Below are 23,567 nucleotides of genomic sequence, written 5' to 3'. Positions count from 1 at the left end.
ATGCCCAAGAGCTATTCTTTGCTGCACAGGGTCTGCAGGGCAAGTGGGAGGAAAGGGTGAAAAGGGTGCTTGTGCTCAGTAGCACAGCAAGCAGAGGGGGCCTGAGGCCCTTAAGGGGGAAAAGTTAGCTTGTGCTCAGCAAGGTGCCCAGGCATGCAGGGTTGCAGGGAAAATGGCCAAAAGCCCCTTGGCCTTTGGTGGCTCTGCTGAAGCCTTTTGCTGCCCACAGAGCGGGTGGGCAAGGCCAGAGCTGCAGGGATCCCTGCGAGAGCGGTGCCTGGAGATGGCCACAAGCCCTGTCCCAGGCAGGAAGCACCATCCGTGTCCTCCTGCCCGTGTGTTGCTGGCTGGATGGTTGAGGGCTCTGAGGTGCCTCTTGGTGGGGCTCCTCTGGAGCTCCTGTGGGGCTGCAGCACCGCTGCCGGGCAGGTTGGCCGGGCTGGGGGAGACCCGGAGGGACTGGGGCAGTGGGAAGCCCTGAGCAATTGGGTGTCAGAGGCCACAAGCAGCCCTCAGGCAGCCAATTTGCTCCTGCCAGAGCTGACTTATAAAACAGATCCTGGGCATTCTCTAACACCATCAGTGTTGGAAAACGAAATGCAAGGAATTCTCAGATCTTCGGGCCTGTAAGTGAAGGCTTAGAATCCTCAGATTTACAGGATTTGATGTGAGACCTTGGAAAAGGCTTCCAAACTTAGGTGCTTGAATTGAGAATGTGAATCTATCTTTTAAAGCAGACATGTTCAGCTAAGTGGAGCATAGTTTAGAGTTTTAGATTTTAAAGTACTGTCCTGGTTTGTAAGATAAGCTTGTATTCTATTTGCCATCTGTTGGAGGTTGGGCAGGTTTGTTATTTCTTCCAAGAACAATGGTTTGCTCCGAAGAGGTAATGGTTTGTTAATGGGCCATTGACTGACTCACTTGCAGGGCTGGTAAACGTAACATCATCCCACTGTGAGATGCTCCACCCAGAGGGGGAAGCCAAGCACTCTTTTATTGTATAAAGTGGTACCTTTTTGGAGACAAAGCATCTCTCTCTCTCTTTACGGGATTCCCAGAGAAGCAGCTCTCTCTCTTTGCGGGATTTCCCAGAGAAGCAGCTCCTTCGGCAAGATTCCCAGAGAAGCGGCTGGAGCGCGGTGAGGCGGCGGCGGCGGAGCTCGGAGGCGGCCCCGGCGCAGAGGAAGACCGGCTGCACTGCCACCAGATCTTCAGAGAAAACTATACCCTTCTAAAGATCACCACTTCAGCTGCAATTCATCAGCCACTGCAAGAGGAGCAGCTATCATTTCAACCGGACTACTACCAATACCTCGAATCCTCAGGTTGTGGACTTTATCACTAGTTTTGTTTGTACCAATTGCATTTGCCCCCTGCCTCCAAGTCTAACGGGGAGCAGGAATGGAGGGATGAGGGCAGGACCAGCAGAACGAGGAGCTCACTGTTTGCTCTCCCCTCTCTGAGGTACCATCTACAACTTCGACCACTGCACTTTTTCTGGGAACAAGTCCAAGCCCTTGTGCGTGGAGCTGGATGCCAACAACCAGCCCCGCTTCCCGGAGTGGATCACCATTCCCCTTGTGTGCATTTACATGCTCTCCACCAACATCCTCCTGGTCAACCTGCTCGTGGCCATGTTCGGGTACGTAACGAAGGAGCCGTGGCTTCCTGGTCATCCCTGCACTGACATAGCTCTGGGGAAGAGACTGGAGTGCTGGAAAACAGCAGGAAGCCAAGCCTCGCCTCTGCATCTGTCACAGCAGCCTGGGGGAAACTGGTGCAGTGTCCTGGGGAGGGATTGCTGCCTGTCCTTTGCCTCCATCTCTAAGCATCCTCTGCACTGTGGGTGTGGTGCAAACCCCAGCAAACCCATCACAGGGGGTGATGCTGGGTCAGAGCCTTACCGAAATGTGAGTTGCTACCCAAGTGACCTTGCTTGAGCAGCAGAGTGAGTAAATGAGTTATCATCACTCTTCAGGACACTGTGGTTTTATTAACCTGAGCTGCTGTGTGGTGAGGATAAGTCTGGTACTGATTTGATGGACCTGCCATTTATTGTTCTGACTTAGACCACAGGCAATGGGCCACATCCCCCTGGGACATGCAAAAGGACTTTGTCTTGAGAAGTGCCATCACCTCTAGACCAGCAAGGTCAGGGAATGTCTTCCTCAGCTTCTCCCAGAAATCTTTGTTGCATCCTCTGCAAGCTGTGGCACAGAGTTGATTTAATCATGGGAAGTTCCTCATATCAGATTTTGGGGGTGTGTTGCCTTCATGTCTCACTTGGGAATGCAGCTGGATTGGTGTTGTGCCTCTGTTCCCATTCCCAGCCCTTGTCCTTTTCTGCTTTACACTCATGACAAGAGTACTCAAAACCTCTGACCAGCCTTCTTGAGGACCACAAGTTTATTTTTGTGATTTGATGGTACCTTGGCAGGAAGTTGCTTTGGCAACAGGAGTATTGACAGGACTCCTGGTGCTGCTCAAGAGCATCTCTCAGCTGAATGACGCTGCCAGTGTTTCCTGGCCTGAGATGAGATGCTAGAGAGTGATAAGTTGAGAATGCCTCAGATTTAGGTTCTGCTCTGACCCCTCTTCCCCAGGCTGACCTAGAATCTAAAGAAAATCAGAAATACTATTTTTGGCAAGGCATCCAAGATAGGTAAAGCATATCTGTGCCTGGGGAGAGACAAGCATGCTCATACTCCCTAGGAAGGGTGCAAGTACCTTTCAACAATGAAGGAAAGTATACAGCAGTAAGCCAGCTCTACCCTAAAACCTTTAATATTTGCTAGAACACTTACTTTAACAGTACCTGATGGTAAATGCTCTGGTTTATGCTGTTATGCCAGTAAAAAACCCTCTAGTTTTCACCAGTTGCATCTATCTTTTACACAAAAAGAGAATCTCCACCAGGTGAAGGTTTGCATTTATCTCACATAAAGGTGCGTTAGGCTCTCAGCAGAGGCATTTTGGGAGCATCCATCTGCCACTTAATGTCACACTGAAAGGTCAGGCAGCCTGGGAGCTGCTTACACCTGTGGTTGTTGCTTTGCAGGGTCCATACAGTGCCTTGTGCTGTGGGTTTGATCTGTGCCTGCAGTGTCCTTAATACGTCTACTATAAATCTCAGGAGCTTTTAAATTTCTTGTAAGTGTTCTCATTTTAGGTTTGGGCTTTTTCCTAAGAAAGCAGTTATCTGCTCAGTTAATAAGACACAATATCTTGTGAAGAAGCATCCTGTTCTCATGTGTCTAGGCTAGAAGAAGACTGGTTAGAGCTGAGGTAGTAAAAATACATGGAGTATTTTCTTCCTATTCATATATTTTCCTGTTTATTTGTAACTTCAAGGGGTTTTTTTCCTACTGTTTTAATTCCACCCATTTGTGAATTACTCTCTAAGGAGGAGAACAAACTAAATAACCTCCTGGTTAATAAAAATTACTACCTTCAGAATGACTAGGGCTCCTAACATCAGAGGGACATGGAGCTGCCAGAATGAGTCCAGAGGAGATTCTCAAAGGGAATGGAGCCAGGCTAGGAGAGCTGAGGGTGCTCACCTGGGGAGAAAAAGGCTCCAGGGAGAGCTCAGAGCCCCTTGCAGGGACTAAAGCGGCTCCAGGAGAGCTGGAGAGGAACTGGGGATAAGGCATGGAGGGACAGGACACAGGGAATGGCTTCCACTGCCAGAGAGCATGGATGGATGGGATACTGGGAAGGAATTGTCCCCTGTGAGGGTGGGCAGGCCCTGGCACAGGGTGCCCAGAGCAGCTGTGGCTGCCCCTGGATCCCTGGCAGTGTCCAAGGCCAGGTTAGATGGGGCTTGGAACAACCTGGGATGATAGAAGGTGTCCCTGCCCATGGCAGGGGATGGAATGGGGTGAGCTTTAAGGTCCTTCCCAAGCCAAACTACTCTGGGATTCTGTGACTATAAAACCATGCCCTGGTACAGTAGAGGAATGCTCTGTTGTTGGCTCTGATGCAGCTCTTTGGTGACCAACTCATCCTGGTTGTGTTCTCTCTTTCCCATCAGTTACACTGTTGGATCAGTGCAAGAGAACAATGACCAGGTGTGGAAGTTCCAACGCTTTTTCCTGGTGCAGGAATACTGCAGTCGCCTGACCATCCCCTTCCCCTTTGTCATCTTTGCCTACATATTCATGGTGCTGAGGAAATGCTTCAAGTGCTGCTGTAACAAAGAAAGCAAAGAGCCATCCATTTGTTGTGAGTTGGATTTTTCCTTGTTGCCCAAAAGTCATCTCTGCAGCAGGTGCATTGCAGTTCCTGCGTGGCATCCTGTGCTTATTCCAGGCATTTTGTGCTGTGCTGGGAGATTTCCAAGGGCCATGTAGACCTCTGTCATGCAAATCCACTGTGCTGCTGGAAATCTCTTCAGTAAGATTCAAGTTTTCAAGTGATATTTATCCAGTGCTCTCTTATCTAAGCCATTTCCATGTAGAATTGCCTTGTGTGTGTAACTCATTAAGACTTCAGATTAATCCTAACTCTTTAGGGCTGCTTATGCTGTTTCTCAGCTTTGCAAGGTTGTGGGTTTGGCTTTTTTGTAATTCATTCTTCTTGCTAGGGAGTGACTGAAAGAGAACAAACAGTTTCCATGTAGCCAAACCACCTCAAAAATGTGACAAGTCAATGCTCAAGCTATTTCTCCTTTTTCTGTTGGGGGACACAGATAGGAATTGTTTTAACAAGCCTTCCCCCCTGCCTCTCCAGCAAATATAGTGTTTTCTCAGCTGAGAGAGAATAAATTGAATTAATTGACAGGCTTTTTCCCATCCATCAGTAACCTGCCTGGTGCCCTGCAGCAGAAGCTGGATTTGTTACCAGTTTAGGAGGAAGGGCCTTCTTTGGCATATAAAATTGTTTAGCACTAAATCATTTTGGCTGTCTAAATTGCTGTGTGGATTTCTTGCTGGGGAAGCTGTTGGGTAGCAGAAATTCCTGCTCAAATGATGCACAGTTGATGTTGCAGCTCTGAAAGAATGGGAGAGTTAATTAGAGCCAGAAAATGGTTGTGGTTTTGCTGATGATAGGAACTGAGAACTGCAGAGGAAGCACACTGATGTATTGACTGTGGTAAAATCCTGCCTTCCCCTTTAACTCTTATGGAAATGGTTGGGATTTGAGTGCTTAGATGCTTGTTGGATTGTGGGGGAACAGCTGAGGGGTTTGTGAGGTCAGAGGAGCACTGGGTGGAAGAAAGGGACTTCATCCATTCACCAGCCTGGGGCTTCTTCTGTCTCAGTTTATTTTATTTTTTTATTTAAACCCCTGTGGTGTATTGTGTCCTTTTGGAACATGACAAAATGCTGAAGTATTACCCTGGAAGACTACGATGCCTCAAAGTGGGCTCCTCTGTATCAGCTCTTGAATTTACAAAACCACCACAAAATGCTTCATAGAGAAGACAATTCTTCATCATTCTGGAGTGTTTCAGTTCAATCAAAAATCATATATCATGGTCCTTAGAAGTGTTACTCCTAATGATCCAATATGGGGTAATGTAGAAACAAATGGAAAGCTCAAACCCAGACGGGATCTTGCTAGAATATCCTGTACCTGTTGAAGCAGAGGCACCTGTGTTAACCAAGACTCAAAAAAAGTACAGAAAGACTTCTGGAGCTTGTAAGGTTGTGGGTTGGTTTTGTGTTTGCTTATTTGGTGGGTTTTGGGTTTTATGTTTGCTCGTATTTTGTGTTTTTAAGTGACTCTGGTTGCCAGGAGCATTCAGTGAAAGGCGTTAGTGTCACATCTGTGAGAGCTGAGTCACAGGTGGGCAGTGGGGCTGTGAGTGCTCAGGATGTGGAGAAGGGAATCATTAACCTCTGAATGTACACACTGACCCAGCCGCTTTGCACCTTGGCTTTCGAACACAAATTAAGTATTTTTCTTTCAAATACATTTCCCAGGCTCAAGAAATGAGGACAATGAAATCCTGGCATGGGAAGCTGTCATGAAGGAAAATTACCTTGTCAAAATCAATACAAAAGCAAATGATTCATCAGAAGAGTAAGCCTGCCTATCTTTGTCTTCATTCTCTTACTTTTCTCTTGAACATTTCTAGTGAAGGCACATTTTCAGCAGCTCTAGGTGTTTACAAACTAATGAGTAAGTAAATAAACTCAGCATAAATGTGCTTTTTATTTCTGAAGTGAAATGGTGCTTTTTTTTGTTTGCTGAAGAGAAGACAAAAAAAAAGTCTTCCCATGGTGTTTTGAGATCTTATCATGGGAAGCAGTGCCACAGCTGACTCTTGCTGTAGCATTAGTTTAGGCTGGATATTAGGAAAAAGTTCTTTATGGAAAGGGTTGTCCAGCCCTGGAACAGACTGCCCAAGGCAGTGGTGGCACCCCCATCTCGGCGTGGGGATTTAAAAGCTGTGTGGATATGGCACTTGGGGACCTGAGTTAGTGGTGGAATTGGTTGGACTCGATCTTTTCCAACTCAAATAATTCTATGATTTTACATTTAGCAGAGAATGTTTACTGTTGGACCTGGAATCTCAGACATTCCCACAGCAGTAATCCAAATGGAGATGTGTAATTAGTAGCATGAGTTGTGGAGACCTCTGAGGAGGGGAAGATGGTCTTTAGAATCATGGTATTTGAAACTTTGGAGACTTACGCTTGGATATTTCTTTGACTGCCAGCTCATGGAAACATTTGGGATCTGTCTCACTGTTTTCAGAGTAACAGTTTAAGAGGAAAAAAAAAAACCAACAAAAACTGAAAGAAAGCAAGAAAACGGAACACTGCTAGAGAACAAAACCTGCTCTGTATGATTGCTTAACTTTGCTAACTTCTGGCAGCTTGAATATTTCTCTTAATCAGAGAGAGCTGATAGGAATGGACAAGAAAAACCAGACCCTTCCATATCTGTGGGCATGAACATTGCCGTCCACAAATAAGTGTTTAGGTTAAGACTACCCAGAGACAAACAGCATTGCGTAAGAAGCCAAACAAATACCAAAAACATTTCCTTGGTACTGGAAGCAAAAATGTCTTGAGAAGGAAAATGTAATAGCATACTACTAATAGTAATTTGCATGTTAGTTAATGTACTTGTACTAAAAATGATGCCAGTCACGTGCAGCCCTGCCTCCCTGGGAGGATGGAGCACTGGGGGGGAGTTGGGGTGTGGTAATTAGCCAAGTTTTCCTTGGTATCCAGACTGATCCCATTGCTTCGTGTTCTCCTTCTGCTTCTAGGATAGTGCATCGATTCAGACAACTGGATGCAAAGGTACTTCTGTCCCAGATCGCTCCGGGAAATGTGATTCTCTCTGGTAAAGCAGGGGGTGTGCCATGGCAAGGAAAATGAGCCTCCCAGAGTTGTGTGCAGTCTTTGTCACTGTCACCAGGACCCCATTTTAATTGGGCTTTTTTACTGTGCTCTTTTGATTCCATAGATAGGAGTGTGTAGGGCATGTAGTGATTAGGACAGAAGGGAATGGTTTTGAACTGAGAGGAGGATTAGATGGGATAATGGGAAGAAATTCTTGGCTGTGAGTTTGGGCCCACCCTGGAACAGGGTACCCAGAGAAGCTGTGGCTGCCCCTGGATCCTTGGAAGTATCCAAAGCCAGGCTGGATGGGGTTGGAGCAGCCAAAAATGAGCTGTGAGATCCCTTCCAAGCCACAAGAGCTTTCTAATGTGCAGGGAAATGAAACAAAGACACTTGCTTAGCACTGGAGGAGTGTTTCTCAATATTCCTTTTGAGATGGACTAAAGCAGAAGTAATTTCCATCTTAAACTGCAACATTCCGCTGTCTAACAGGTCCATGAAACGCCAGTGGGAAGAAGGGGTGTCACACACTTGACATGTCCCCGTCCCAAAGGTGTCTGTCAAGTTTAGCTTCTGGTGGTGTTGGCATGGTGTAATTAAGCAATATAAGGCTACCCGTATACCAGAGAGCACATTATGAGAATTGCCATACAAATAATTTTTTATGACTGTGATGTTGAAATGGGTATGTCTGTTCACAATGGTTATTTTCTGAGGCTTGACTGAATTATCTGTTTGGCCTCTGAAGTGGGGAGTGGCTTTGGTATGAAGCACAGACTTTTTAAGAAGCTCAGGTGAAAAGACCCACATATACTTCAGAGTACTTTTTTTGGTTACTGTCAAATCATTTAGATTGCAAAATAATAGCTTGCTTCCAGACTGAAGGGGAAGTGGTGAGTGAGTATGTGGTTAGTGATGCTGCTCTTGAAACTGAAAGGAGATCTGCTAACCTTAATTCTCTCCTGAAAATAAATACCCATCTCTTGCTTTTCTCGTCTGGTAACTGCTGGTTAACTCACTGAAATAGAGGCAGCAGGGCTTGCTGCATTAATTGCCCTGATGAACATTGTACTTGGTACTGTCCTCTCGAGCACTCTTGCATTGGGTGTAATACTTGCAGAGGCAATTACTTGTTACTTTCATTGCTCATTAGCATTGCATTCCTTCAGCTAGATGGACTTTACAAAAATAACCTCCTTTTTTTTTTTTTTTTTAAGCTCTCTGATTTGAAAGGCCTTCTGAAAGAGATTTCCAGTAAAATTAAATAAGTGGAACTGAAATTCAAGAGCAGCTACTGGAGCAGGGTAAGCCCTCTTTAAATCCATTGTCTGCCTTGAAAAAATTACCAGCATTTGTGGTGTTAAATTGGTGTGTCTTTGAAAGAAGAGCTAGTATTAATTGTTGATGGTTGTATTCATATTGTCTGATACTGGGGAAGAAACGAGACCCAACTTCTCTTCCTCATTTGTGTTTTTCTTTATGAAAAATACAGTTTTCCATCTGGGGTTTCTATCAATTTTTGGCACTGTTTAAAATACCTTGTTTTGCCCACGTGCCTCTGAATAACTGTGACTAACCCAAGGTTATTTTAGTTGTCTTTTTGTTGGAGGGCCTCTAGAAATTGAGGAGCTGCTGTGCTGGATCCTTTACCCTTGGTATCTTTTAACTCTGAAGAGCAGGCAATCCAAATAGAAAAGACAGAAGTGAGGGCAGGAGTAAGGTTTATTTTTCCACTATCAAAGTGGGGCATTAGGCTGGATTGCTGTAGCCTTCCTGTGTCCTGTACAATAAGCTGCAGTGTGAGGAGCTGACCCAAAGCCTCAGGTCCAGTTTGAGTGTCGGGTCATCAGCCTTGTGTCCTTTTGCCTCCAGTTTCAAGAAAGAATTGTTTTGGGTCCCACAGTGGGATGTGAAAAGCAGACAGAATATTGATGCAGAGAACACTGTCACCTTTAGAGACAGCAGGTTAAGAAGTGTAACTGTTGAATGGGATAATCTGGAACAACTTGATCAGCCCGGACATTACGGCCTTGCTCTTTCTTCCACAGAGTGGTTTCGTCCAAGAGACCTTAAACCTGTGCCAAACATTCCCCAGTCCGCTCACTCTTTTCCTGGGAGAACTGGATATTCACTTGAACTGAGTGCCTTTTAGTCATGAATGACTTGCAACCACCTAATAAAATCTACAAGGATCACCAGTTCCTGGGTGCTTCTGGGATGTGCTGGACTCCAAGTTGCCTAAAAAATAGGCTGTAAAATAGTGGAACTCTGGAGGCCATTTAGTCCAGTGCTGCTCAAACAGTGCCAGTGCTGATCAAAGGGAGCTGCAATGTGGCTGGAAAACAGGTTGTAATTAGATACAGGGGGGCAGCCTGGGACAAGGGACAGTAGTTTATGGTGGAGCTTGTGGAAAGGGACCTCTCATGATGGATGGCAGTGCCTTCAGAAGAATCCTAGAATCCCAGAGCGGTTTGGGTTGGAAGGGACCTTAAAGCTCATCCAGTTCCACCCTCTGCCATGGGCAGGGACACCCTCCCCTGGACAAGGCATCCAGTCACCCAAGCTGATGTCGAGAGGATGAAAGCAAAGCCTTGAGGTGGGCTGGGAGTTCTACTCACCAATTCTTTCTGTTGCTCACACAGGTACCAATTCATGAAGAATAATTGCTCAGAGCTGGCAGCAACCCCCAAGCAGATGGTAATGGAGGCACCAGAGTATCAATGTCTCAGCAGGAGTCAGCAGGATTTTCTTGCAATTTTTATTTTTGTTGATCAAACAGCCCTTTCTGCTTGTTGCAAGGTTGTGGTGAAACTGGAGATGGCTGCTTATCTCCTGACATGATTCCTGTGTTACCCAAACTCTTCTCATCTGCCCTAAGGTCCAGTGGCAGCAATTAGTCCTTGTTAAGCTGCTGTTGCAAATCACTCCTATTTCCAGGAGTTCTGCTGCTCTTGCCAAAATCCCTTTGCTTTTCCATTTCACTTGGAGGGACCTGTGCATGGGTTTCCTTCAAGTACTAATTGCATGTCTGAATGAATCAATCTCCCTTCCTGTTCTGCCCTGTAGTAGCTGGATCTTGCTTGTTCCTTGCACGGGCTGTCAGACCTGCTGGGGTCTGGAATGCTGGTGTGCCAGAATGTAGTGGATTTCAGCATCATCCCCCCAAGGAAAGCCTTTGGTCCAACCCTGCATCCCTATTTCAGACTGTAAAGGAACATTGTGGACTTGTTCCCCCTCTACCCGGAACCTTTCAGCAGTGCAGAAGTTCAGCTATTACAGCCCTGCATGGGAGAGACGTTAATTTATCTAGGAACTGTTTCTAAGGCTTTGTGGGCAATCCTTCCTTGGTTTCAATCATGAAAATTTGTATTCTGGGAATGTTGGAATTCATTTGACTTTTCCAATGTGTGTTTGCTGATGTTTGCAGCTGGAAATGGAGAAGAGATTGTTGGAACCTTTAAACAGAGCAGTGCTTGATATGGTGAGGTGGCTCTTTCTGTCTAAAATAGCATCTGAATTCTGTCACTATTTTTTTTTTTTTTTTTTTTTTTTTGTATAGCTGAGAGCATAGCCAGCTGAAAGCACTACAAATAGCATATATTTACATGGCAAAGCATTGTATCAAGCTTCCTTCCCAGTGTCTAGGAATCATGGAATCATAGACTCACCAGAGGAAAGGACCTGCAAGGATCATGGAGTCCAACCCCTGGTCCTGCACAGACATCCCAACAATCCTATCCTATGCATCCCTGAGAGCATTGTTCAAATGTTCCTTGGGCTCTGTCAGCCTGGGGCTGTGCCCATTCCCTGAGGGCGTCTGGTCAGTGTGCCAGCACCATCTGGGAAAACCTTTTCCTAAAATTCCACCTGACCCTGCCCTGACACAGCTCCAGCCACTCCCTCAGGTGCTGTCCCTGTCACAGAGAGCAGAGATTGGAGCTGTCCTTTGGGAGAGAGCTGCCAGTCATGCTGAGACCTCCTCCTCTCTCCAAGCTGAACAAGCCAATTGACCTCAGCTGTTCCTCATACAGCTTGCCCTCCTGGCCCCTCATCATCTTCATTCCCCTCTTTGGATACTCTCTGCAAGTTTTATATCCATATGATACATTCAGAGAGGTTGCTGCTCTTTTCTCTCTGCATTTTATCACCCAACTGTACTGTATGCTGTGCATGACATCATCCTGGGGGCTCCAGCACTAACAATAGCAGTGGTATTTGTTTTCATGTGGAAATATTTCCTGCTGAAAAATAAAGGAGCTGGGCTTTCACTGATTCACATGGCAGTTAGCTGCATCATAAATTCTTGAGATAAGGTTCCTTTCTGGAAATTATTTTTCCCATATCATTTGTCTGCCTTGGATGTGAAAATTGTGCTTTTTGTTCACTCCCTTCCTATATAAAACCTGTGGAATGCTTTAAACCCTTCTGGGAAATCCCAAGGGCCTTGTCTTGGAAGAATATACAATAGACTCTCCACCTAGGCTTAAAGAGAAGACTTCTGCCATGGAGCCTTGCAACACCAGGATCCACCCCAGTTCCTTTCCCCGTGTCCCAAATTCTTGCATTTTTTCCTTTCCCTGTTTCCTCGTTGGTTGTGGTATCCCTGGTGGCCGGCCCCATCTTCCCTGTAGGCCAATGCCCTTTGCTCTGCCCTTTGTGCTGCCCCTGTGCCCTCAGACCATTGGCCACTGACCCCTGCTTAACCTTGTGCAGAGCACATGGCCAGGTCTTTGTCCCTGATCCCTTCAGCCAGGTGGATGCAATAAACCTTTGCTGGAATACATCATAAATAGACCCTTCCTGTCTTTCCTCTGCTGGGCTATGTGTGTGTGCGGACTTGAAATGGCTGTTCTTGTGGCCTTACTCAGAGCAGCTTCTGAAGGTGACACTTTGAAGAAGGCTGCAGCATGTCTAGCACCCTGCCACGTGGCAACAAAAACCTGCTGTGTGATTGCCTGAAGCTGTAGAGATCTATTGTTGTGTGAATGTAACTGTGCAACCATGTTCTGTAAGGTCTGAATTCTGGAGTCAGTCCGTGTGCAGTGCTGCAGCCAGGGGCACCAGCCCGTGCTGCACATGCTGCTCCCTTCCCAGAAGCCGCGCGGGCTCTGCTCCAGGCTCCTGCGGCCCAGCCGGGGCCGATGGAGCCGCGGCCCGGCGGGGCTGCGGGGCGGCACCGCGGCTCCCCGGGCAGCAGCCGGCCCTCTGCCCCTCCAGGGCCAGCGCCAGGATTTGGTGCCAGCACCTTCACGGTGGGCAGGGGAGCCCTGCAGGCGCTGTTTGTAGAGAGCGCTGCCGGCTCCAGGACGGTTTAGATGAATGGAGACGAGAGATCTCTGAAGGCTGCTCTTGGGGTATAAGGTTTATTAGGGATGGAGAAAGGTCCTGCTTTGAGCTGCCAGACGCAGCACGTGGCGAGGCTTGAGAGGGTGAGGGAAGTTCCATGAGGAGGGGAAGTTCCAAAACAGCGTCTGGCCCCTCAGAGCCCCCTTATCAGGGGGCTTCAAGGTGGGCTGGAACAAGGCTTGGGCCAATGGGGTTACATGCACTTGATGTTTCAGGGGAGGGTTACAGGTGCGGGGTGAACCATACATTTTGGGGGGTGAGATGGAACAGTCCACTTGACCCCAGGACCCATCCGTAGGCAGGGGCATTGTCCGGCTAGCAGAGAGGACTGTTCTCATCCTGGCTGTATTATTTATTAATAATTATATTTATCCATCCTTCCCTACAGCTGTTGTCTGGCTGCTGCCAATAAGGGGCAGGGGGCAGAGGCAGGGCTGGCTGCCAGCCCGGGCCCTCGCGGCTGCCCAGGCCAGGTGCTGTGACTGAGGCCCCCTGACAGAGAGCTCTGGGCCCGCAGAGCTGCGGCCACCATGGGGAGGGTGGCCACGTCTCCTGGAGCAGGGCTGCGGAGGCACTGCTGCCCTGGTGGCTCTGGACCCCACAGAAACAGCAATGGAACATGCACAAGAACAGCAGGTCTGCTTTCAGCACTTCCCTTGGCTGCTCCTTTAGGGTGCTTGCACCACACTCAGAGACACAGAACACCTTCTTTTCCTCTGAGAGTTATTCCTGGCCTCTTCATTTTTCCAGTGCACCAGGTATTAGCTGCTGGCTTCAACTAGACACATAAACTGCTGCATTAAACTTTCAACTCAGCTGTTTTTTTAATCCAGAATGCTTTAAAAATGTGCAGAAAAGTCCAATGAGACGTGATTGTATCTCTGTCTTGTGAATCTCACTAGCTATTGGAGCTTTTGTGTTGCTGCTAATCCCTTCTATGAAAAAAATTAATTCTAGAGAAGAGCAACATCATCTGACAGACACCAAGCATTGCCAGCAGTTCCTCCAGGTGTTCCTGCCAACAGCCCCTGCAGGAAGGAGCACAGTCCCCAGTGCACGTGGGTTTGGTTTCCTATGGCACAGAAGCCCCCAGGGGCACAGGTCTCTGGGGCAGGAGACGGGCACCAGCCCTGCCAGGGCTCGGGGGCTGGCAGGTCTGCTTGGGCAGGGACTCTGCCACAGCTGCTGGTGTCAGTGTTCCCAGGCTCCAGGGCTCAGAGCAGAATTCCTGCCCTGGCCCACAGTTCCTTGTGCCACAGTTCCTTGTGTGTGCCACACCCATGGGTTTAGGATGACCATGGACCGTGGCAGCTTCCATGGAAGGTCCCATCCACCAACCAACCAAAAAAACCCACAAACTTTCCTAAACACCATAAGTTCTTAAAAAATACACATTCCCAAGTATAGCCAGATTATAAATTCTCTTTATCTAATTACCCTTCGGAAGAACACTTTCTACTAAGACCCTGAACAGCAGCAAGCCTTTACCGATATCAAACAAAAAATTGTCCATGCAGTAACCCTTAGCCCAGTCAAGACCAAGTGTAAAAAACATACTCTACTCTACAACCAAAAGCCATAGTTTATCCTAAAGCCTTTAGCAAAAAGTGCCTAATAAAACTCAAAGCCAACCACTAAAATTTTAAAGTCAGAACTATAAAGGCTTCAAAGCCAACTACACTCTGACAAAAAAAAAAAAAAATTAACAGCTTATTAAAAAGTCCAAACCGCCTCAAAAATAATTAATACAAAAACACAACTCCTCCTAGCACCCCAACTACTGGTGCTGGGGTGGATGTTCAAAGCAAAAGTTCCCTCTACCCACCATGCCACCAATACCACATAGAGCAAACAGATTGCCCTTATCACACAGCACACCCAAATTAAAAAACTAAATCACTCTGGGATTTTGGAGATCATTACAAACTAGCCTAAAAGTAAAAACTTTAATCTCACTAATAAAATAATAATAAAAAAACCAAAAAAAACCCACCAAACAAACAAAAAAACCCCACACATGCCAAAGAAACACCACCATATAACCAACTGCCAGCAAAAAAAAACACATTACGCACTTTTCACTAATAGTTCTTACTGCATTATAAAAATAAAACAAAAATTAAAAACCATATAAAATCCCACACAACAAATTACAAAGGCTACTAAAAAAAAAAAAAATCAAGTCAACTCACTAAACTCAAAGCCATTCAATGAGCCCGAAATGTTACTAAATAAAGTGGCTGAAACTCTACCTCTACACTAATTCATAAATTGTAACCAATACTCCATAGGAGTAACTAAAAACAATTTAAAAAAAACCTAATTAACAACATAAAAATAAACAATTTATGCTACTAATAAGTAAAAAAACATTACTACCAAAGTAAAAAAGCTACCTGTAAATTTTGCCATATAAATGCCCATGTCCTGAAGAGCAGAGCCAATAAAGAGCACCAAAACATCCAGCAAATAAATCAAGCTACAAAAAAAAAGAGTATCAAAACTAAACTTTAATTAACAACACACACAAAAAAATTGTTCTTAACACAATAAACCCATAAGACCTCAAGCCATCAAAATAGAAATACCACTTTTAAATAAACACAAAACCAAAAAGTCAATTTAACCATAAACAGTATTTCTCAAGTAATCCATAACTATAAAACATATATTACCATAAAACAAGCCAAGCAAGTAAAGCCCCTGTAAGATAGTAAGCAGTCCAAATACAGCCATGGGGAAGCATAACATAAATTACATCACACTGCCCCAGACACACCAAAGCAAGCACTACGTACTCACAATAATAAAAGCCACCACAAAATAGTTAAAAACCTATCCCATGCCTCATGCTATAACACCATTCTATGCCTTAAAAAGCAAACCCTTTAAAAACATTATACCCCTAAAAAAATTAAATAATAAAACTCCTTTCAAAAACAACCTTTTCAACACCTGGGCTAGGGAACATAATATTAAATAAGTATACCATATTCCCTACCATGCACCAGCTGCAAAAAAAAAAAAAAAATTACAATAGACTGTTAAAAACCATACAATAGACTCTTAAAAACATTAAATAAAAAAATTTTCAAAAATTAAAAACAATCTAGCAAAAGCCACCTAGTTAATTAACACCCAAAACTCTACCAGTCAATTGGGCCCTGCCCAATCTCAACTTTTACATATAATAAATAAAAACAAAATACCTGTAGTACATGTCAAAAGTTTGTTAAAAAAAACAATAGAAATCAATTCTACCTCAAGTACAAGAAACCCATTTGTAAAATTGTCTTTACTCAAAAACCAAATCATGCATAATAAATAATGCAAAAAAATAAAAAAACCACCATATATACCTCAAGAAAATCTAGTTCTTAAGTAAAAAGTATATATAAATATCACTATTTACTAAATATTACTACCACTATCTATATATAGCTATATATTAAATATATAATATATATATTTATAAAGTTTAAATCTATATATTAATTTTAACAGTAAGCTAACAATATAGAAATAAAAGATAAAATGTCCTAAATTAACTATATAATAGTTAATTGGCCCCATCTCATTCCATCCCATTTCTGAGCTGTAGTTCTTTCCTTTTCTTTAAACCTACTCTAAACTGAACACCAGTAGAGCAGCAACAGCTCGCACCTGCAGCCCAGCGGGCCGGGCCTGGGCCATAGCATTTCCAGCACCAAAAAAAACAATCAAAAACTAAATAAGCCAAACTACAGCCCAGAAATTTTTTCCTAAATTTATCTCTCTCTTAAAATAACAACAAATTTTATTATTCAATATTGTTTAAGTTTGCTTGTTTAATAAACAAGTTTTTTCCACTTTTCTCCAAAAAAAATACCTTTCCTAAACTAGTTAAAAAGAAGAGCCAATTAAATCTGCTTTCCTAAAAAAACCCTTTTAAAAGTTCTTTCCCTAAATTTACCCTAAACCAAAACAACTACATAAAATCAACTGTAATTATAATAGCAGTTAGAAAGCAATGTCCTCAGTACAAAGCTTGGGATCCTGATAAATAAAGGAGATACCAGTAGAGGTAGCAGAGCGAAATGAAGAATCACAGGTACTCTATTTTGCCACTTCTCTTTTCTGTGGCTCATAAATGCTTTACAAAGATGAATGATGACACTCAGAAAGGTCTGAGAACCACATGCTGATAAATGCTAATTAGTGTCTGTGTATCTGATTAGTAATTAATTAATTAATTAGTATCTGATTCCAAACTCAGGAATCAGAACAGATACAAATGAACCCTCCATTATGTCTGGTTACATCCAGGAAAATCAGAAGTCCTTTTGCAGTTTGGCAGTTTACCAGCCACTAGTGCCCTACATATATAATTTGCACAATTACGTATAATGAATACATGCACACATACATAAGCATATATATGCATATATACATATATATCTCGCTGAACATTAAGATTGCTCTCTAAGAATGACCTAACACCCTTGGATTCCATATCTTTGGGGATTAATAGAGGTCTAAATGCCCACTACTGTTCTGTTCCTTTCACCATGGGGAACGATGTGAAAATGAGAAAGTTTACCAAGAACAGACAAAGAATTCCACACAAGACAATTAAATCCATAATGGCAAGATGAAGACTACAGAAGGAGACCCCATAGGCAGCAGAATGCCAATGCACACTATTTACTGAACACACCTGAAGTAGAAATAAGCCGTCATGGCCAAACAGCAAAGGAAAATAAAGTGTCCATCCAAAAACTAAAGACATATGCAAATGAAAAAAAAACAAAAACCCACGTTAAAACAAAAACCAAAGTATCATAAACACTGATATATATATACTGTTGTCACTATTATGAGTCTGAGACCTAACTACTGAGAATCAAAAATTGCTCAATATGCTTTTTTCACTCTCTCAGGAAGGAAAAAAATTGTCATTGAGTCTGAGAATGACAAGAGTAGAAACTGAACTCTTGGGGAGGTAAAAGTCACTGGAGAGAAGCTGAACAATTTATATCCTTTATTCACTGTGGAAGATGGGTGTGATGACCCTGAAGGGATGCCAAGGCTGCTCTATCTCAGCCCTCACCTGGACAGGGGAGAAAAAAATATAACAAAATGCTCATGAGTTAAGGATAGGGGGAGATCACTCACCCATCACCATCATGGGCAAAAACTCCTCCCTGTCCTTCTGCACTGATCTTGATGTCTGCAGAGTTGTTTCTCGCATATATTTTCGCTCCTCTCTGTGGCTGCACTTGTGCAGGGTTTGTGGTTTCCCCTTCCTAAAAAAATGACTCCATAGGCATTCCCACTATCACTGATGAGCTCAGTCTTGGCCAGTGCTGGGTCCATCTTGAAGCTGCTTGGCATTGACTCCATCAGACACAGGGGAAGTTTCTGGAAACTTGTCACAGAAGCCACCCTTCCAGCCCTCCCCTTCTACCAAAACCTGGCCACAGAAACCCAACATGGGTAACTCAGGGAAATTATCCTTCCAGAGTCCTTTTGGGGTGTTCAGGGAACTTGGCAGAGACTGCCTCTAAAACTGAAATACCTGGGAGGGGTTATGGGACAAAAGACAGGTGAATGCAGATGAATCTCCAGGATCGGAAGGATTTACCCATGATATTTAAGAAAACTCAGGGATGAAATACTACTAAAAGCAGCATGTCACATGTCTCTTCCTCTGTACGTGAAAATCAGGTGTCAAACGTGATAGCATTAAGAAAGGTTCAAGGGTATCCAGCAACTTAAAACTGACATCTGTTTCCAGGGGAACAATAGACATTGTAAGAGAGAAAAATATTATCTATCTGAATAAATATGATCTTAACAGTGAGAGTTAATAAAGCTCTCAGAGTTCTTCTAAAGGGGTCAGATATCTATGAATGAGGAGCATCTGAATGATACAGTCAACTCAGGTTTTTGAAAGCTATCTGACAGAAGATTTTAATTAAGGCATTTTAGGAAAATCAAGCAACACAGAACTGTCACTGGCCTAAGAAGGAAGATGATGACATGGATGAGAATATGATTTAAAAGATGAGCACATAAGATAGACCATCACTGCATGGAAGAAAACGGTCCATTCTTGTACAGGCAGAATTCCATACTAGGCTGTATATTCTTAAATGTCCTGAAGAAGGGACATAATCAGCAAGGTGACAAGGCTTTGCTGGCTATAGGAGGTTATGCAAGGCAGTTTGGATGAGGAAGATTGCACAGCCTGCAGAAAGATTAACAGTAGAGCGGTACATTTGGGGAAGAATAATCCTATCTTCACATCCTGAGTCATTTCTAAGCTGAGCCAAAGGTCTTCAGGAACAAAAGCTTTGCATTATGATAGACATTTCCATGAAAATATCTCTTAGAAGTAGTAATTCAAGGAAAAAAAAAAAAAAGTTCGGAATGATTAAGGAGTAAATAGAGAACAGATCAGAAAGGTTTGTTTTGTTCAAGTCCATATACTACTGTAAAAGTCCAAGGTTCTGGTCCATTTCTCTAGGACAGGATACTCCAGAATTTAAATTATTTGGAGATGACCAAGGATGGTCAGAGGTATCTCGTGATTGCCATTACAACACACAAGGAATCCATCCACTGAATATCCAAGAATCTTATTTGGAAAAACACATGACGGAGTGGGAAGGTAAGAAGGGGTTTGCAGAATTGAGAATTCTGGAGAAAAGCAGAGTGAGATTGACTTTTCCCTGGCTCTTCTAATACAAGCCTTGAAGGATATTGGAAGATAGTAAGATCTTCATTCAAAACAAACCAGAGGAACTAGTTCTTCAGACAGCCTATGTGGACATGTGGTGGTACTCCTCAAATGACTTTCTGGGTCAAGCAATGTGTAAAGAGGCAAGGAGAGACCGGAAAAAACTTTGGAAGAGATGCTGTAGAGTCCACTAACTAGAGAAATTCCATAATCTGACTTGAAAATGATTGAAGGCTGGGACTCCTTACATTGTTCTGTTTTTTCCTGAGTGTCCACTCCCATGGCTACTGTGGGAGATGGAGCACTGTGCTAGATGGGCCTGTGCTCTTAACCAGTAAGTTCATCTATAACCTCCTCATTGTGCACTGAAGTCAGAATTTAAAAAATGAAGTTGTTAACAGCTTAAATATATTTATGGCTTTCAAGCTCCCCAAGGAAATGTAATGTTATGAGAATTTAGGACCAGAAGGAACTTTAAGAACCTAATCCACCACTTTGTTCCATGGCAAAATCAATTCCATTGGTGTCCATAGTGACAAATTTGTCTTACCCAGTTCCTAAAGCTTTCAATGATGGAGACTCAATGGCCTCTTAAGTAATCTATGTAAGTCTCACTGTTAATACTGTGAGAAGGATTTCTTTCCCTGTCTAACTGGAATCTAATCTGCTGTTGTTTGCTGCAAATCCTTAGCTAGCTGCAAGCCTGAGCTAAGGTTGGAGGCGTCCTAGACATCTGAAGGATTCTGTCCAGTAACTCCCATGAATCTGGAAGTAGCCTGAACACAGGCTTGGTTTTTAATGGAGCTAATAGTTACTTGTTTTTTAGTGTGGTGAACATGACCAAGTGTGGTCAGGGATTATTTTATAGCCTTTTACAGTTTTTCTTGTTATTCTAATCTATTATCTCTTTAGCATTTTCTGGCTTCAGGTAAACTTTCCCTGAGAAGTACTTTCTAAACACAGAATGTTTTGACTTTGTTGGCAGCAAAACTTATTTGAAAGGTGTGTCTACAGAAAAAATGGAACAAAAAGATTTCTTTTAAAATATTACTGAAGACCAGCATTTAGTATTTCCTTTCCGGTAAGGTCTAATTCTGGTTTTGCCTGCAATTCACTGAACTTTATGTGTTTGAGATTAAATGCTTGAGCTTTCTTACATGATGCCACTCTGCTTCTTGCATTAATTGCATTCCCCATTCTCCAGGTTTTGAGATTTGAGAGCAGGGTTCTGCCCAGCAGAAATGCTAAGCACCTACATATTAAACTGCAGTTGATGTGAGCTGCACTTACAAAACAAAGTGTGCTCTGAGTTGCGAAAGCCTTTATAAAAAAATCAGTTCAATTGGGGCATTTCAGCAAAACCTCTTAAGCCTCTTAAGTATCAAAACCACTGATATATACTGTTGTCACTATGATGAATCTGAGAGCTAACTACTGAGAATCAAAAGCTTTCTTCTCCCTGAGAGACACACTGGCAAAGCTTTTCGCTGTGATGCAGTCCCCTGGAGACGCAGGCTGCAGCTCCCTGCCCCATCAATTCACTGTTGGCATGCTTCAATCACCTATAATAGTAGGTGTGGAAGGTAAGGGTTGTGACTTAACTCCATTTTAAGGCATTTTTAAATAGAGAAACATGGTCTCTTTATTACTTTATTTGCTTTTAGTCCCCTTAATACTTATTAGTCATTCTTTTGTACCTGAACAAAAAGGATTTGAATAATTTTCACAGATATTTCAGAGGAAACAGCAGCAATAACCTCAGAATATGGGTTAATCTGGAATTTTAAATACAGCATTGTACAAGCTGGTATTTCTACTGTGTTGTGCAGTACTTTCGTATCGAAGAAAAAAATTAATATCATGGGAAGTGGTTAATTTGGAGGGAAACTGGATCTTGGCAAGAGGCTTGTATCGGTACTGACAATTTTTTCAGACACATCAGTGTACTTATAAATCCAAAACTAAAATTGGGATAAATAAGGATGTCATTCTAATTAGGGTGGTTATTAGCTTGTAGAACTGAACATGAGATGTTTGCTCCTGAAGATATTCTATCATGTTTAATTACAACATCATTAAATTTTATTAAAGTTCTAATTAACTTGAATTAAACGAAATCTGGAGATTTTCAAAGAAACCCGGAATTTAAATCAATACAAGAACACAATAAAGCAGCTTAGGGTTTTAAAGTAGCTTAGAATTTTGGGGTATAGTGAATATATAACACAGACAAGGTCAAACAATGACTATTTTTAGTGTGTACTGTGAAATTGCAGTGTTCTGATGATGATTGCAGTATAATTTCCAAACCTCCCATCTACAATCACAAGGGGGAATATGTGGTTGTTAATGATAGGGATGTGTTCTGGGCAGAAACAGTCTCACTAAAAACCCCTCTTCAAACCTGGGGCTGCCTCATTAGCAAGGGCAGCTTGTCTGGATCATTTCCCTTCCTGAGGAAAGCCATCTGCCATGCAAGAACTTAAAATACACATTGCACCTAACTGAAAGCTTTCAGGTAAAATAATATTTGTAATTTAAAAGAGGCAAATTTTGAGATTATTTTTATGATTTGCTTGAAAATGTTCAACCAAATTAAAACTCCAATGTCCTACTGCAGTGAAAATCAAAGAAATATTTTTTACTTTTGAAAAAAAATTAAATATTTATCAATTTTGTTGTAGCAGATCTAGTTGTGATTTTTTTTTTTTTTTTTTTTTTTTTTTTGGGTAACAAAGTACACTCAATGCCAAAATTATCCCCAAAAGCTGTGAGATTGTGGTCATCTTACTCCTTATACCTTCTCCCACCTGCCAAAAAATTTACCCCTAAAATGATGAGTTTCTTTCCCATTCTTTGCTGCACAGGTGACTGATGTCCATTTTTCTGTAGGCCATGGAAGTCTTTTTTTTTTGTGAGGAGATGCATTTCTTTAAAGCACCCCAAGACAAAAGCAGATGAAGCAAATGTTAGACTTAAAGCTTTGGAAGTACTGCTGCAGGGTTTCAAATCAGGAGAAACAGAGTAAGAATAGGGATAACTGGGCTCCCCTTCTGTTACTTTTAGCACAAACAGAACTATTTTCCTTCTGTGGATTAAGCTTCCAGTTTCAGTCTTTTGGCTCTGCCTCATTGCAGTTTAATATGTTTTGGACATACAGGCTCTTGCATATGTGTGAGAGGTAATAAAAATAGCAAATACTTTCAATAAAAGTTCATTCATAATCCTGGACACCGGAGCAAGGACTGCTAAATGAATAAAAAAAATTATTAGGGAAAAGAATTATAGGGAAAAAGGTTACCCAAGGTGTCAGAATGGATCTCAGGAGAGTCAATTTGATTGTGTGATTTGGGCCCAGTTCTCAGAATCACAGAACCAGTGCTCTGGGCTGGGTGGCAAGGTGGGAATTTCCACAGGTTGGATTTGATGGATTTTCCAACCTCCATGATTCTCTGATTTCGTTATAAAATACGTCCTTTTCAGAAGTTCATCACCTTTAATTTATATATTTATAGTATTTTTTTCTCCTTGTGGATCAGGTTGTGCTGCTGTTGATGGTTTTGCAATGCGATTTCCTACTGCTGGATTTCTATGCTGTTGATATCCACAGCACAGTGCATCTGATAAGCACACAAAGAAGGAGCATACGTTTGTATATTCCAGCATAGTTTGGGAATGTTTGATTCTATGCAATCAGAAGACTGACTGCTCTGACAGTGGGTAACAGGGCTGGCTGTGGGTTTGGGGAAGTGTTTGTTTTTTCCTTCTGACAAACCCATAAAACTACACTTGAGTCAGTGCCTCAGGCTATCCATTGATCACCTACCCAGGGAAAACAGTCTTGTTCAGCCTGAGTTGAATATTTGTTCTTTCTCTTGCTCAAACTATGAGCATGCAGTGGGTTGGGACTGTTGTTTCCCCTTTCCCACTCCCTGCAGAAGGGGAATTATCCTGTTGTGGTGAGAAGCAGAGAGCATCTTCCATTTTTCCAGCACTCCCCTCAGCCACGGGCAGGGTCATGATCTCTGCAGGTTGCTGGTAGCTTCTAATAACCCTTTTCACAGCAATATTTACAGAACTGTAACAGGATCTCAATGTCACAGGGAATTCCAGTTTAAGGCAGAATCACTTAATTTATCTAACTTTAACGTTTTTCCTGCCTTCAGTGTTTGTGGGGTTTTTGCCCCCTTCCATGGTTT

General features: G+C 43.0%; 1 protein-coding gene across 1 annotated transcript; it reads left to right on the top strand.

Annotated features, from left to right (window-relative positions):
* On the top strand, positions 1-12,091 carry LOC144246719 (transient receptor potential cation channel subfamily M member 8-like). The gene is made up of 6 exons (XM_077785223.2): positions 1-43; positions 1,465-1,642; positions 4,034-4,224; positions 5,928-6,027; positions 7,226-7,259; positions 8,519-12,091. Exons 1-6 carry the CDS (start codon positions 1-3, stop codon positions 8,567-8,569), a joined length of 597 nt encoding a protein of 198 aa, XP_077641349.1. The 3' UTR covers positions 8,570-12,091.
* The last annotated feature ends 11,476 nt before the right edge of the window (positions 12,092-23,567 follow it).

This window comes from Lonchura striata, chromosome 7 (assembly GCF_050655825.1).
Source record: "Lonchura striata isolate lonStrDom1 chromosome 7, ASM5065582v1, whole genome shotgun sequence".
NCBI classification, from domain to species: Eukaryota; Metazoa; Chordata; class Aves; order Passeriformes; family Estrildidae; genus Lonchura; species Lonchura striata.
The sequence above is the reverse complement of the archived record's forward strand: the minus strand, read 5'-3'. Positions and strand labels throughout refer to the sequence as shown.